General features: G+C 40.2%; 2 protein-coding genes across 2 annotated transcripts; both read right to left on the minus strand.

Moving 5' to 3' along the window:
- Positions 1–483: 483 nt before the first annotated feature.
- LOC103708160 (AP-1 complex subunit mu-2) lies at positions 484–9210 on the minus strand. Its single transcript, XM_008792958.4, has 11 exons — positions 8696–9210; positions 8230–8376; positions 8017–8079; positions 7711–7887; positions 7519–7622; positions 1905–2012; positions 1713–1809; positions 1485–1582; positions 1263–1404; positions 1032–1154; positions 484–950 (listed from the first exon to the last, which is right to left on the minus strand). Exons 1-11 carry the CDS (start codon positions 8822–8824, stop codon positions 852–854), a joined length of 1287 nt encoding a protein of 428 aa, XP_008791180.2. The 5' UTR covers positions 8825–9210; the 3' UTR covers positions 484–851.
- Positions 9211–10375: 1165 nt separating this feature from the next.
- LOC103708159 lies at positions 10376–13654 on the minus strand. The gene is made up of 9 exons (XM_008792957.4): positions 13279–13654; positions 13035–13185; positions 12853–12939; positions 12628–12755; positions 12452–12548; positions 12280–12357; positions 11981–12206; positions 11666–11889; positions 10376–11038 (listed from the first exon to the last, which is right to left on the minus strand). The coding sequence occupies exons 1-9, from the start codon at positions 13500–13502 to the stop codon at positions 10964–10966; spliced, it is 1290 nt and encodes a 429-aa protein (XP_008791179.2). The 5' UTR covers positions 13503–13654; the 3' UTR covers positions 10376–10963.
- Positions 13655–16248: the final 2594 nt, after the last annotated feature.

Below are 16248 nucleotides of genomic sequence, written 5' to 3' on the forward strand. Positions count from 1 at the left end.
TACAACTTTGTGTCCAGCATTTTTCAATGTTAGATAGTTCATGTCCCAAGAGAAGTGGATGCACAAAGGCCAAGAAAACGCAGCATCCAATTTCATCTAGCCTCCTGCGATGTATGATATACAATTCCTTAAACCGAAAACCATCATAACCGGTGCTCTCATAAAAAGCGAAAAAAGAAGCAAAATGCCATAAGCGCTGCTTGCGCCAAATACTATTATGTAACTTGATAAATACTTTTAGCAGGTGCGGATGTCTTCTTTCTCCCCATCATGTTAAAACGGGGAGATAGCCTGAGTTGCACCATGGAGAGTGGGGCAAAAGATCCAATAACCATGCGGTCTTAGATTTCAGAAAGTGAACAGGAAAAAAGAAAAAAAAAACAATTGGGATTTTTTTTTTCCAATGAGAAAAGAAAGCAACAAATTGTCTAGCAAAAATCACCATATAACAGCAGCCAAAATGCGACCAAGGTCAAGCATGGATTACTTCATATTTCATATATCAGAGGATAACTTTAATTAATCAACGAAATATCAGACATAAAATTTCCAACATAAGTTCTGTCATCAATTCATGAGAGACATCAGATAACAGGGCCCATCACGCAAATACTTAACAAACTCAGGAGTATCTGAAAAATTGCACAAAAATATCTCTTTGGATAAGCATCATGCCCTTACAAAATGTCTATGTATCGCAAAATAACGAAGATGAGAAATGCCATTTGGTCGAGCTTTCTAATACACATGCTAAGGATGAATTGATAAGTCCACGCAAGCTCCTAAAAGTGTACTCTGAAATGCTCAAGCCGTGTATACTGGTAATCAACAGAGAAGCACTCAACAGTGAACTAGATAAGTCTCAGTTCATACTCGCCAGCCATTGTGATGTATCGAACCCATGGAAGGGCCTGGTATCCACTCTTCTCAATGATCTTCAAGTACCGGACCTATGAAGTTTGTAATATTATTTGAGTATAATAACAGAGGCCTAATTCTATTAAAACTTAGAATTACAATAATCAGCATACCTGTATTCCAGATACAGTAAAATATGGAATCTCAAACTTCACACGTATAGGTGCTTTTTTCTCAGGAGTGGCCTCTTCTGCAGTAATACTGGGAAGGCTAAATTCTGCCCTCAACATATACTCCTGACCAAGTGGTTTTAGAGACAACTCAATAAAAGAAAAAGCATAAAGACTGGATTCAACCTTCAAAATTGCAATAGATGATTTTTATTGAAGAGTTTTAGCTCATACCTTGCCACCAGGAAAAGATTTTATTTTCCAGACCAGTGCATCATTTTCAGGAGCATATGCAGCGGAACCCATGGAAGTCCGCACATTAGGATTGGTAGCATCTGAAGGTACAGGCAGCTCAATTTCCACATTTGTCGCAGTGCTGTATATGGGAATGAAATGAAGATGTTAAGCATTAGGGACAGAGAGGTTTCGCAGATGATTACAAAAATAAAAGATCACCTTCGTTCCTTGAATTGACTTCTTGCCTTCACCATGATCTCTATACGACTTCGTGAATGCCTCTCAACTTGAGCTTCTACCCAAATCAAAGGTTTTACCTAGAGGACCGGCAGTTACAAGTGTTGCAAGAAAAGGAAATGTAAGATAATTTGAGGGGGAAAGATCAATAACAAAATCTCTAACTTTCATAAACAAAAGTCCCACGAAAGCGAAAAGCAAGAGGCAAACCTGAGTACTCAGTCTGTATGTCATCAGATCAAAAGACCCATCAGGTGGTATGAAGGATATAGTTCTGTCGTTCTCAAATCGAGCCAAACGAACACACCTTCAAAGAAAGTACATTATTAAACTCATTGCAATTTGTGGGATATGTAAGTCCGGTAGTTACAACACAGACGGAGAGAGCACATATCCACTTACTGATGGAACTTGATATCATCCAGATCTATGGCTTTCCCCTTTGTTGCTCGACCTTGAGCTTCCAAAAGTACCCTGTCGTTTAGCCCAAGCTTACACTCAGGCATTCCACTGCATAGGCAACGCACGAGTAGTCATTATGAGATCTGATGTATATGATGTTTGGAAAGTATAATGATGACTACACTAGCAAATACTCCAAAAAGCATGGGAGAAGTATCAGATTGCTGATGCACTCATTTGCTTTGACAAGAATGAGCATAAATTTCTAAACTAAATATAGTAAGGAAAGAAGTTGACAAACTTAAGCAATTTTAAGACATTACATCTCGGATGTGAATTTTTCTTAAGGAGTGAAATCATGTTATTGAATCAAAAGCCTGATTGATGTTAGCAGGGTCTCTTAATTAAATTATTAGATTGTTGACTTTCAGTTGGTCCAAAAATTTCACGGCCAACAGCATTAATATATTTTTAGTTTTCTACCATGTGTGTCTTTTTTGTACAAAAAATCTCCAGTAGAAGTTTCACCAGAATGTTTGGATCACAACCCATTTGTTGGACCCTTGGAACTAGCTTGAACATTTAAGAAAGAACTACTTGTAACAGCCAGATCAAACCAATTTGGCCACAGAAAACATTAATTTGAGAAACTCATGACATGCACCAGTGACATTTATGGTTAAGGGTTTAGTGTTTACACAGTGCAGTGAATATCTGAGACACTCAAAAAGTTAGTGCAGTTATTTTTTCTTACGTTTCCAAATACCTTATGGTTTATTTGAATTTCTTTCCTTTATCTATTTATTTTGCATCTTCTCGATTTGATAGCTTCATCTTGAACTTCTGGTTCCTATTACCAGGCAGGCAAAACAGATATGAAAACCAAAAAAATATGTCGTGACTCAATCAGAAATTGATAGGCAAATAAAAATGAGCAATATTTTATGCTTTATTCTTTTTACTTCTTTCCTTTATCTATTTATGCACATTTTCAATTGGATAATTTCTTCTGGAACTTCTGCTTCTAATTACCAGGCAGGCAAACAGCTATAAAAACCAAAAAATGAAGCCCTCTCTCAATCAGAAACAGACTGGCAAATGCTGAGAAGAATCCCATAATTATATTTCATCTTTTCTGAGATGGTTCTATCAGGAAGAAAAAAAAAATGTCAGTGAAAATTCAATCACCAGATAAACAAGTTGTGAAGACTTATAATTTCTCATCCTTCAACCCATCACAGTAACATGGAACCCTCATATTTTTAAGATGAAGAATGTAAAAGTTCCGTATTGAAAAAACTGATAAAATGGAAATATGTCCATAATTGCCCATAGTATCCAAAAAAATGGTAGTTTATAGGTAAATTAGAAAACTTTAATTGCCAAGCATGTCAATCACTTACCAGTCAAAATTGCCACCTAAGTTCATTCAAGATGTAATATCAACAAAAAGGCAGTTCCAATTTTTGCTTAATTCACTCATTTACATGTAGAATCCAGCTTAGAAGAAATTGGAGACAATGTGAAGGCCATCAGCACTGACCTTCAGTGCTAGGTTTCCAACTATAACAATAATGCCTCAATTTAATTTTAAAATGGACCAACTAGCATCGGCATTGGTATCTGACATTAAATTCACCAGACATGGGTATTCTAACCTTTTTCAATTAACAGAAATATTGTAACTGTGGTCAAATTGTTTTTTGATTTAGCTTAGTTTCTTTGACAAAATGGTATTTCACTAGAGTAAGGGAGATAAAAACAAGGAAAATGCTTAGTGGATGGTGGACCACTTTGTGAGATAAGTCCCATGGGATAGCTGATGCAGCATGCATCTTACTTTACCTGACATCAGCAGGGGCCATGAAAGACATTTAAATATTCTTTTTTTGAACCCAGCTGATATCATACTGATGGAAATATGTTTACATAGTAAAACAGTAGTAAGCTTAAAAATTTATGAGTAAACTACATCGAGATATGAATATATATATTTATGCACCAATAACCTAATTGTAAATATGACACAAAGCAAAGCAAGTTAGTCCCGATACTGCTAACACCTGGTTAGGTCTCAGGTTGGTATGGTATCCGGATGGATCGAGATAGACCAAAACAACCATTAACAGCAGGAATGAAGAGACAAAAAGTGTTCCAAGACAGACTGCCAAGTGTTTGGAGTTTGGACACAACAGTTATGGTCCGTCCTGACCAATGCCAACCGTGATGGTTCAGACATCTTAGTCCATGAGAGAATCGATGTTCCGGGTGCATTCTATGTACTGCTCTCTCATCAAAATGGGACGTCCCAATAGGACATGCTGAGACATATCAGGACCTAAATCCTTGGTCCAAAGGGTAACAATCAGTGAGCAACTCACATACTGGTAGTAATGTTAATAACCATACCTTGGGTAACTACAATTTCTAACCTTCGTTCAAATGTGGAGTAGCAATTTTAATAGCATTTGTCCAAACTGTTGTTCGGTCCTTTAAATCCTTTAAAGTTAAAATGGTAAATTAATAGGGGAAGAGTTTCAAGTCGCTTAAATATAAACAAAGTTTTTCAAAAATGGTATAGCAAGAGCTCAATATGAAACATATGTACTGATATGTAACAGTTGGATGCACATCAATACAGCTGTTATGCAGACTAGCAGGATGGTTAAAACGTAAGGCCCCTGTACAATGCTCATGATCTACGAGCAAAGAGGGGGTTAACAAACTTCTATAGCCAGAATTAGCAGTCATATTCTCTCCTTTCCCCTCTGTCTCATAAAAGAGGACTTTGTTGCTTCTTTTTTTTCTTCTAGATAGTTCTGGAGACGAACTCAACCCTCTTAGGAAAATACTAGGGGCTTGTTTAGGGTTTAACAAAGAGGCCTGTATGGTTCAGATAGAAAATATAAATCTACTCTTTCTCTTCAAACACCATTGGCTGTGATTTCTCCTTTAACTGATTAAGAATTCGATCTGTTAGAAATTGTCTACAAATCTGAAAGAAATTCCAGATCTTACACCTTATATTAATGCCTAGGAGAAGGTAGGGATAAAGCTTAAACTTCATAAATATTTGCATGCTTTTCATTATTGCTTCTAGTTCTTGTGCCTAAAGGCATTCTTTGCCACTCATTTTCTCTCAACAGTTCACATATCATTTCACACACATTTTGAAGTGACTACAATATCGAGTGCAGAAGATAGATGCACTCAAAAATACTTTGAGAAAGATAGATGAGTGGAATAGGTTGCAACATACAGGCCTTGAAGTTTATGAATGAATTTCTACAAGTAGAAAATGTAGTGATGTGATGATCACATTTAAAGAATAAAAGAAATTTATAAAAAAGGAAATTTGATATGGTTTTCAGGAGGCTTTTGTAAGACATACGAAAAAGCATCACCTAATATTTGTTGAAGCGGCAATTAATTATATAGTTGGGGCAGGGACTGAAGTAAGAAACTGTAACTACAAATCGAGTAGCAACTTCAAATAGAATTGGCTGTTATGTTCTTTTTGGAGATTATACAATATACATTCTGTTCCGTTGATTGCTTAAGGAGGATGAGAGTTGTGGCAATTGAATCTAGTAGATTCTTTTTCCAAATCAAAACTGATGTTAAAGAAGGGAAATAAAGAAATCAGAAGCAGGGGTGGAAGAGAAGAAGAGGTAAAAGAAGACTCATTTCCAGATCTGAGCCACGCCATATTTAAGAAACTTGTTTCAACACCACTTGGTAAGTAACTACATGGCTATTAGATCTCATGATGGATTTTCTTTCCAATTAGATTTGGGGAAGAAGTGAAATGAGGCCATTGCGTATGGGGAAAAAAACTAAGGAGAAAAACATGGAATGAAAACAACGAATTAGTTTTATCTACAGATTTGTTTCATTCTCAGATCTGAAGAAGTAATCCAAATACAACTACAACATAGATAAAGAAAGGAGAATCTAAAGATTAGCTGAAACCATCCTGAACATCAAATGAAAACTGCAAGAAATTTAACACAACTAAATATTAATAAATACCCCAGGTAAACCCTAAGTAGATCATGTCCACAATCAGATGAAATAAGGGTCCGATGACAGATATGCATTTCCTTTTCAGTACACTTCTAATATATCTCATATGGTGGTTCCAGGTACTTAAAAGGAACAGTAGAACTTGTAAACCCCAAACTTTAGGGTTTTTGGTTAATAATCATAAATCATAGAAATTAAAGTAAGATACTTCAATTTTTCTTTTGAAGCTTTTTCAGATGTTGTTTACATTACATACATAATTTTTGAATTGTCAACGGCAGAAACTTTATTATTCTTATGCTTTCATGGCATTCCTGAACTTTGCTTGAAAGTCACATCCTAAAAATCAAAACGAATATTTTGCCACAAAATTAATTATGTCTCACACCACAAAGAACTTGCAACCAACAATCAGACGAGTGCAGGGATGACAGTAGGGAATGAATTTGCAAGATATTCTCAAGAATTAGAGGATCTCGCACTTAAACATGCACCCATGCTAGATAGTCGCACCAAATTTCACGTGATGTAACCTTTTTTCCTCTTTGGATCCTTCCAATAAATGATATGCTTCATTGGATAGCATAATTCATGAAAGAGACCTTAAAATGATATTTGAAAACTTAAACATGTAGGAGCACTTAGAACTTTGCCACGTGCTTTAATGACAAATAAGAACATGACATCAGCAAAAGACAACAAATATACCACAAAACAACTTGGACCTACTTCTGGCAATGATAAAGCTAAAATCTCTTAATGGCCTCTAATTCCTTGGTTATAGTTGCTTTACATGATGGAGCTAAGCTTTCTCAGTACAACCAACTTAGCTTAATTACGTCTTCATGCTGGACACATCTTGTTTCTCTTTCATATGTTACTGTCAAACATAAAAAATAAGATATTCATTGCTAAAAAGGTTAGTTTCTCTAAGTAGAGAGTCATTTTTAGATCCTCTTCAAAGTTAGGCCTCTATCTCTCTTTCTTCATTTGATAATACACGATGAACACGATGATGGATATCTCCATGTAAATAATGCTGCATCCTTCAGACAGTTGATGGCCATCGATCAGCATATAGCTTTACATGGTTTTACAATTTTCTAGATTTCTATATTGTCCATTTATGATTCTTGATAAACACCTGTTCTAACAGATCCTTAGCTTTTTATTCCCCTTTTTATCCTTTTTCTTCAATGCTTGATTATATACTTCATTGACAGATTATCAAAACCATAGATTCATAACTTCCTACAGCTTATTTCTCTTTTTCTTAAAAAAGAAAGAAAGAATAAAATCCTGCAGCTCATATCTTGTGGATATAATAGTGGTTCTGATGACAAATAATATTGATTCCTTTAAGAGTTCATCGAGCTAAACATAAAAGAATATGGATGTTGGTTCCATGCTGCTAGATATTAACAGCGATATAAATAAGCATTTTCAACTATATTCCTAGAAGGATACCATGGGGTATGAAAAGGTAGAGACTTAGAATTCAAAATAATACTAGGAAAGCAAGTTCTTGAGCCTGTAAGTGAGTAGATTAATATGGAAGAGGGAAAGCAAAAAAAAAAAAAAATTGCACCTCAAGTATGTTCTCATTTTCAACGCCCCAACTACATCTGAGCGGATAATTTGTCCATTGCTGTTGACAAGAATATTTACACTTTCTACCACATCCAAGAACACCTGAGAGAACAAGAATTCATGTCTTTACAATGTACATGCATCTAATCATCAATTCACCATACCCAAAAACTGGTAAGAAGCAACCTACTTCATTTTTCTTGTACCGTATCCCTTCACTACGCCAAGACACTGCATTTGTCACAGCCATTGGAGGCCTCTGTGTAACTTCCATCCTGTATGCATCTGTCTTTATAAACTCACTAAGAATTTTAGCTTCTGTGTACTGTGGGTACCCAAAGTCCATCATTTCATCAAGTAACTCATACTGCATCAGTCATACAAAGCATCAGTGAATTATTTTTTTAAAAAAAAAGTATTGCCCTCTTTAGCAATTTTCATACATTAAGGTTTAAGTCCGATACCAGCACCAGAAATTCAAAATTTGCCTACTTACCACAACAACAAAATTATCTCTTAATGATTCCTCCTCCAACTCTTCGAAGTAATGTTTAAAAACCTGCACAATCAATGCTTCTTTTCTCAAAACCAAGATTCCAACCACACAAATCATTGGAGTACTTTAAAGCAAAACAGACCCCATCTACTTCCATCCATCTCTATTTTCAATAACAGCTAATGCATCAGAATAATCACAGAGGCTACTCACATCAACGACGCGATGCAGAAACAGAAGAATGCTGGCGGCATTGCAGTTCTGCCTCGCCGCTGTCATTAGGAACACATTGTTGTGCTGTATGAACATGTACGTCACTCCCTTGTCGAACGCCACCGGAGAGTGGGACTCTGGATCCCCCTGCCATCACGAATACCGACCCCCAATCATCCTACTTCTCAAAACCCTTCATTTCTTACTCCATCTAGACTAAATAGGAAACCAATCCAGTATTTTATAATTTCATTACCAAACCAAAAAATAGCAAAACCGATCTGAATCTATTCATCAGATAGACGGGCGAATTTTTTTTAAAAAAAAAACCCCATAAATAAAACGAGGCAAACAAAAAAGAAAAGAAAAGTGCGGATCTAGATTTAAAGGTAAAAGCACCACCGGGGAATCGGATCGGATCCAGAAAGAGAGAGAGAGAGAGAGAGAAGAGTTGAGATGAGATTACCTCTTTCTCGATGAGCTTGGTGAAGAAGCGCTCGGCCTGGAGGGCGGAGACGTCCCCGCGGTAGTCCCGCCACACGAGGACCCGGCCCTTGATGTCGAGGAGGAACAGCGCCGAGACGGCGCCCGCCATGAATTAGGGTTCTGGGGATCAGATCCGGGTCGATCTCGCTTCTTGGACCTCACTCGCCATGCCCATAGATCTCTCCACCATAGACCTCAAAACAATTCTTCTTCTTCTTCTTCTTCTTCTTCTTCTTCTTCGCCCAGCCCACCTTTTTGGCTGCTTCTACTTCAAATATCGAGGAGGAAGGTAGGAAAGGAGGCAGGGAGGGAGCTTCTCTAGGGAGAAGGGGAACGAGAGAGATTTGGTTAAGGTTAAGAGCTCGCTCCGATCAAAGGCGTGATAGAATGTCCGAAAGCCCTTTTCCTACCGATTTCGCCCTTCCGAAGGGGGGCGAGAAGTGAATAGGGGAAGCTCGATGCACCCCGCGGCCTTGGTGCGCCAAATGGAACATCGCAAAGCTGGTGAGATCTACCGGAGCACGCGGTGACTTATGATCTGGACGGTCCAATCAAAGGATGCCACGTCATGATGGTAAATACGTGAAACCAAGGCTCAACACGATGTCAAGCTCCTTCGTGCTTCCGCAGTTGACAAGCAAGCTGAGATTAATTCACCAAAAATAAACAATCCGAGATTGAAATCAAGTTGTGCTCGGGCACAACAAATAATTTGTAGAGGAGTAACAGCACAAAAATAACAATGATGCCAAAGAAATCATAAACCTGTTCTTTAATCTATAAATAATTGTTTTGTTTTTCTTTTCTTTTTCTGTTTTAAGAAAAGGAAGGGTACAGTACTTCATCTGTCTGCAATTCTCTAGGGTTATTACATGAAAAATGCTATGAAATGCACCAACAAAAAGTTCATTGGGCCACAATTACTGATTTGGCAATTGTTATTTTTGGCAGCCCTATAATAAACCAATCTATTATGTTTGGCAACAAATTTATAAGTTGCACATGGTAAGAAATTGTTTATGTACATATAATGAAACGGAAGTCGTATACTCTATAAAGATACCTTCCACTTCTACTTTCACTTATGTTCTTTCCTGTGATTAGTTTCAAAAATTTAGTCAATATTTTTATATATTTCGGTGGAAAATAACAACAGTTCCCTATAAACCATTAATGGCTAGGTATGGTTGCGTCTTGGGACATATTGCTGAAATAGAATCAGTTTTCTCTTTTACATAATGAAATCTTCTTGTTGCTGATGTAGTGTTTCTGTCATCTGATAGTGTAATTTTGTTCTATTTATTCATTGTGACATTATCTTGGAAGACTTGGAATATGGATACACTTCTATTTGAGCAAACTTGGCTTTATTTCCCCCTCCAAAAAAAAAAAAAAAAAAATCAAAAGAGTAACGATGAAGCTGGATCCACCGGCAGATCGGACTGTAAGGACCAAATCTGTTACTTGGATTGTGTAATTGAGTTTGTGCAAGTCACAAAACAAAACATGAAACAATAGTTGATATCTTGAACAAAAAAATAAAAATTAAACAGGTGCTAGTGTTACAGATGCAGCCATGGCTAGGCTTGCACAAAGATAAAAGTGCTTGCAGGAGGATGTGACAATGTTTTTCAGCAAAATATTCGGTATTCTTCCAGGATAACATTTAAAAAAGTATATGCTTTTCATTTGTCCATTTCACCAGGTCCTGTGACAGGAACACTATAGCTATCCACAAGGAGGGTGGATTTTTGCAGTGACAAGCCCTGCCACAATTTATCCCAAGGCCAGCGGAGAGGACATATTACAAGGTGCACCATTTGTCTCTTTGCCCTTCACAAACTGCAGCTTAGAATAGTTAACATATTGTACCTGCTTAATAGCTTCATAATTTTTTGAAGAATTACATCTTCATGCTGCAGCAGCTATTGATACATAAGGATGCTTCTCTTTTAGAAATTGAAGAGCAGAAACAACTGAGAATGAGAACCCAAGATGACTTAAATTGGTTGTCTTCACAAAATACATTACTTTTGTTCATTGTACAGCACAAAGCCCCTACCATGCAATACCATGTGTCGCTTGCTTGCGTCTTCAGTTCCTTTTTAAACAAATTTCTGCTGTCCATGGTGTATGGCCTCGTCTGTACCCCTTTTCTCCCCATCTGATGATTTATTTTGAGTTCTAGTAGCATATCCATGCTGGTTGAAATCTGGGACCGAGTCAGTGGTTAATTCTTCAGAAAATGTCAAGAATCGGACGGAGAGATGCATTCAGATTGTAGCCGTGAACAATCATGATATCTGGGCTGGAGGATGACATGCTGCAAACCAATTCAGAAGAGGTTTTATGTTAACATTGTTATGAAAAGAATAGATGGTAAGAAAACTTATCGGTTGAGGCGTGTTGTCGCTATCCGTAAGAATAGATCGCGCCCCTTGGAGAATAAATCTCAGTGTAGCAGGTAATGGCGCCCTATTCTTCAGGATACAATAACCGGATCACTCCAAGCATACATTCGCAGATGCAGTGACTAGTGAACAGCGGGTTTAAAAAGAGAAGGAAGAGTCATTTTTTAAAAGGACACGATGTTTACCAAGAGACAAAACAAAACAAACTATATAAAATTTAAATCAAACGGCAAAAACAAGCCAAGCTCAAGCCCAACTCCCCGCGCAGAGCACCCACTTAACCCGTTTCCGAATCGGATATGCCAATATTGCCTTGGGCCTCCATTGGGCTCATGCGCGCGTGGCTACTTACTTTTTTTGTGTTAAAAAGGTTGAAGATTATATAAAGACTATTTGAGTTTTATCTCTTTCCAATGTGGGATTAAAAGAAAGTACATAAGAGAAAAGAAATGTAGGCTTGGAATTTTGAAATACTCCAACAAATATGAAAGTAAATCTAGACAAAGATACAGAATAATGTTGGTTCCAAAACGAGATACCTTGATCTGTTTCCTATTGTAGGTGTAAGTGACATGTATGAGGCCATCTGTGCTCTGGATCACTGCTGGATATGAAAATTCCATTCCCGCATTCTCCTCCAGTGTCATTATTTCATCCCAGGTATCACCATCATCCATGGAGGAGGCAACCTTCAGCACCCCTCTTGAAATGGTATTATATACTAGTAAGAGCCGCCCATCCTTCAGCTTAACTCCATCAATGCCTACATTACGATCACAACCATCATGCAATGCAAGCCAACCTAGAGAACATGATGCTGGCCGAGAAGAACAAAGCAGAGTTCAGAGATGGACCTGAATTCGGATTAGGAAGTTGTGTAGGTGTTGCATAGCTCCATGTCAAGCCCCCATCAACTGATTCGGACATACAAATCCAGCCTACGGTTTCAAACGACCGCAGCAGCATGCGCAGAGTCCCCTTGGCAGTCTTGTATGGGACAGGCTGAATCACACCGAGGGTTTCATCTTCAATGTAGATAGGCCCATATTTCCTCCATGACCGGCCACCATCCTTCGTAACCTGAACATACTTCAAGGTCAGAATCACACTGCAGAATGACAAGATCTAAGAGGACATTGATATGGGAGTTCACCTCCAACCAAGCTCCCCAAGAGTTCCAACTTTCCACAGAGGATCCACAGAGCAGGCGGCCGCCGTCCAGCAAGAGAGGCTGCATGCAAAAGTTGGCCGTCAGCAAACGAAATGCTCCTTTATCCAGTGGTATTTTGTTCTGAAATATGAGTAGCGATAAGACGTAGACGTGCCTTGTTCTTGATCGGGCCAAGAATTCCAGGTGGAAGCTGTTCTCTGTCCGACCAAGTAATGCCGCTATCGAGCGAGCGCTTCATGCAACCACTCCATCTAAGGTTGGACAGCAAGAGTTTTACGTGTTTGTTTGCTTATTTCACACCAAACAAGCATCCAATGGCGGTATACTTACTTTTGAACGTCCTGGCCAACTTTGTAGAAGAGGAGCAGCTCGCTGGAGGGAAGCCGAAACAGAACAGGGTTCCACATGGGCACCTCGGATTCTTCATCCACAACTGATGGAGGATGCCAGAATCCATCCTGCACGGTAGAAATTAATCTCCTTCAGTACGAGCAGCATGCGAGATCTCAAGCAGCAAGAAAGAGGGACAACAAAATGGTGGAGAGGATCACTCACAGTGTATCTCTGCAGCCAAATCTTGACATCTGGAGCCCCTTCCCGTGTGCCCCCAAAGTAGGCCGCCAAGAAATTATCCTTGCCGACCTATCAAAGAAGAGATTAGAATCCCCAACAGATCAATTACCAAATCAGACACACACATCTAGAGAAAGGAGAGAGAGAGAGAGAGAGAGAGGAACCTGGACTATGGTGGAAGCATGGCAACTATTGAAAGGGGCAGTGCCGGCGGGGAAGGTGAACTCCTCCTTCACTATCTTCCAACGGGAGGAGGTCGTGGTGGTGTCGTTATCGACGATGTTCTCCCCCATCCGCCGTCCCCCTCTTCTTTGGCTGTCGACGCCCAGCCCACCTCAGTTTATCAGAGACAATTTATCGAGCAGAAACAAGCAGATACTACATGGGGGCATTTCATTTCCGCTGTACCTGTGAAATAGGAGACGAGGTTGAGGGTCCTCGGCGGTGGTGGCGGTCGGGATGGAAGAGGAGGCCGCAGAGAAGAAGAAGCAGGCCTTGGGGCAGCGCAGCAGCCTCTGCTGCAGGCCGGATGAGGCGGAGAGGAAGAGGGACAGCAGCCCTGCGATGCCCAACGCCGCCACCGCCACCCTCCCCACCTGCTTGCGTCCGTTGGAGTGGGCGGCGACGGACATCGATCGCTCACTGTCGAGTGCTACTATCGACCGAAAGAGAAGCCAATATCATATCTTGATCTTGCAAAGTTAAACTAGGTGAGATCTAGCGGTGGGAAAAAAAAAAATTAGCGGTGCTGGTGACGGGCGGCGGCAGCTGCGCTTGCAGGGCTTACTTATTATAGTCTACACCGCAGGGGACCGAAGTATTATTACTAATTGTTTGCGCCGCCGGGCCCGCCCGTCACGTGTTGCGCTACAGCGAACCGCGGCATGAGACTAAGGTCAGAAGGAAAATGGATGGTTGTGATAAATTTTTATTTTAATATAAAAAAATATTTCATGAATGCCTTCCTAAAAATTTAAATTTATATGTATATTTTTTTAAAATTTATATTTATTTCTGTACCCAACGATTCTTCTAACATTATTAATAAAATCTATATTTATCTACCCATTAAAAATATTTTAATTATTTTAATTTGTAATCGTTAAGTTTTTAGCAGTACAAATGCAAAAATAAAGATAAAAAAATAAAATAGCAAAACAAATATTTTATGAGAGTATATATATAAATATCAATTTTGAAAGAATATTCATACAAAATTTGATATTTAGAAGGGTATTCATGCAAAAAAAAATTAATATAAATATATTACGAGTACGAATTATTGTATTTTGCTTATTTGTTTGCATTTAGTTTTAGTTGGATAGCAGATAAATTTCCGAGATGGAAATAGTTTAGGTTGCCACATCTATTCTTTTGCTTTTTTCTTCAATTAGGCCGCTCCAAACTTTTGAAATTATTGACTCCTAATAAAATTACAAGTTTATGTGAGGGCGTTTCATTGCCGCTCCAGCCTTCTTTTCTCTTATAATATGTTGAAAATTTTATTATTTTTGGAACTCCTGCTTTGATTCAGATTTGCTTCGAAAATCTTCCTTATTACTCAAATCCGCTACCAAGGAGTCACCAGGAAGGTGGATACTCAAAAAAAAAAAAATTATTTCTGCTTAATGTTATGACAAACCATTGCTTTTCATGACCTGTCTGGACCTTTCTATTTAGTTTCTATTTTTCGCATTTCTATCGTACTGGTGCAGAAGACAAAAAAAAAAGTCTAGTGTTTCTCGAAAAGTGATAACGGATTGCTAAAAGTGGCTCTGCTCGTTAATTGTCGTAGATCTCATAGAGTTATAATGAATGGTAAAAAAAACCGGCAGCTTTAAGAGATGATTCATGTTAAATTGGAATTTTTTTTAAAAAAAAGTTGATTATAGAACTTGCCGGATGAGAATGCTATTAAGAGTTCCAGATGTTGATCTAGGTTGATTATGTATTCATGAAGAAAAAATGGAAGAATGTAGGGAACTAAAAGCTTGCAGATGTTAATGAAACCTGGACCATCCATCTGGGACAGTAAGAAGCATCAGTCAGCCAGAATTAACAACTAGTTCTTACGTTTCTATTTTTGGTTAAAATCTAATGCGTATCTTTCTACTAACAAACATCAAGGGGGAAGAGCTACTTATGGGGAACCAAGATTGCCGATCGAGTCTGGTGAGAGCAGAGGGAGTCACGAAGGGGAGAGAGAGAGTGAGGAGAGAGAGTGAGTGACTTGGGATGCGCACCCAGGTGCGATTTTTTTCGTGCGGTAGTGTGGGGACTTTCTCCGAACACCTGGGGGGGCCTAGGGTGGTGTGGGAGTGGGGTCGCTCGTCAATCTCTGTGCAACCAGAACCTGAGCTGGGCTCCACGGATGGCGTCAATGGGATCGGTTGCACCGGGGGGGGGGGGGGCGACGGAGGCTACAAGTCAGGGTGACTTACCGGCGCGGCCTCAACCGAAGGTGGCTGGCAATGGCCGGACGTGGGCGGCGGTGGCGAAAGGAACGGCGAGGCCGCCGATGTGGACCCAGGATCGGATCTCAGAGGTGGAACTGGAGACGCTGAAGCAACGCTTCATAGATGTGGTGGAGATCCCGTCGGAGGAGGGGGAGCTGGCTAGATCGGCGTGGAGGGACACTGCGGTGATCGTGCGCAGTGCGGGCCACCGGGTGCCAATGGAGTGGATTCGCCGGGAGCTGCGGAGGGTCGGGAGGCTTGATTACGACGTTGAGGCTTTCCTAATGTCGAACGAAACCTTTGCCTTCCGCTTCCGGAAGGAGAGTGAAAGGGAAGCCGTCATGGAGGCTGGACCGTGGCTGGTGGCTGGCCAGTTACTGGTTTTGGAATGGTGGCGACCGAACTTTGTTCCGGGAGAACAGCAGCTCAGTCGGCTTGTGGTCTGGCTCAGGCTTCCCAATCTGCCAATGGAGTATGGGACCCGAAGCTTGATCCTGAGCATTGCAGCAAAGGTCGGCCACCCCCCGACCTTGGACAAGTCCACGGATCTTGGCCGGAGGCTAGGGTACGCACGAGTCAAGGTGGAGCTGGATGCGAGGGAGCCGATTCGACCGGGGACATTCGTCCGGTTAGGCACTGATGTGCACTGGCAGACGTTCAGCTACGAAAATCTACCGGCCTTCTGCTACCAATGTGCTCGCCTTGGTCATGGAGTGGACGTCTGCCCCTATCAGCCAGATCCGGTGGTATCGGGAGCTCCGGGCGTATCGAGAGCTCCGGGCGACCGCAGTGCTCAGCATCCCTCGCCACCGGAGTCGATGGAGGGGGTTGAGACGGTGAGCCGACCCCCTTTTGGGCCGTGGTTGCCGACTACCAGAATCCGACAGCCAAGGACGGTTAAGCCGGTGAAGAAGATGACCGA

This window comes from Phoenix dactylifera, chromosome 4 (genome assembly GCF_009389715.1).
Source record: "Phoenix dactylifera cultivar Barhee BC4 chromosome 4, palm_55x_up_171113_PBpolish2nd_filt_p, whole genome shotgun sequence".
NCBI lineage: Eukaryota > Viridiplantae > Streptophyta > Magnoliopsida > Arecales > Arecaceae > Phoenix > Phoenix dactylifera.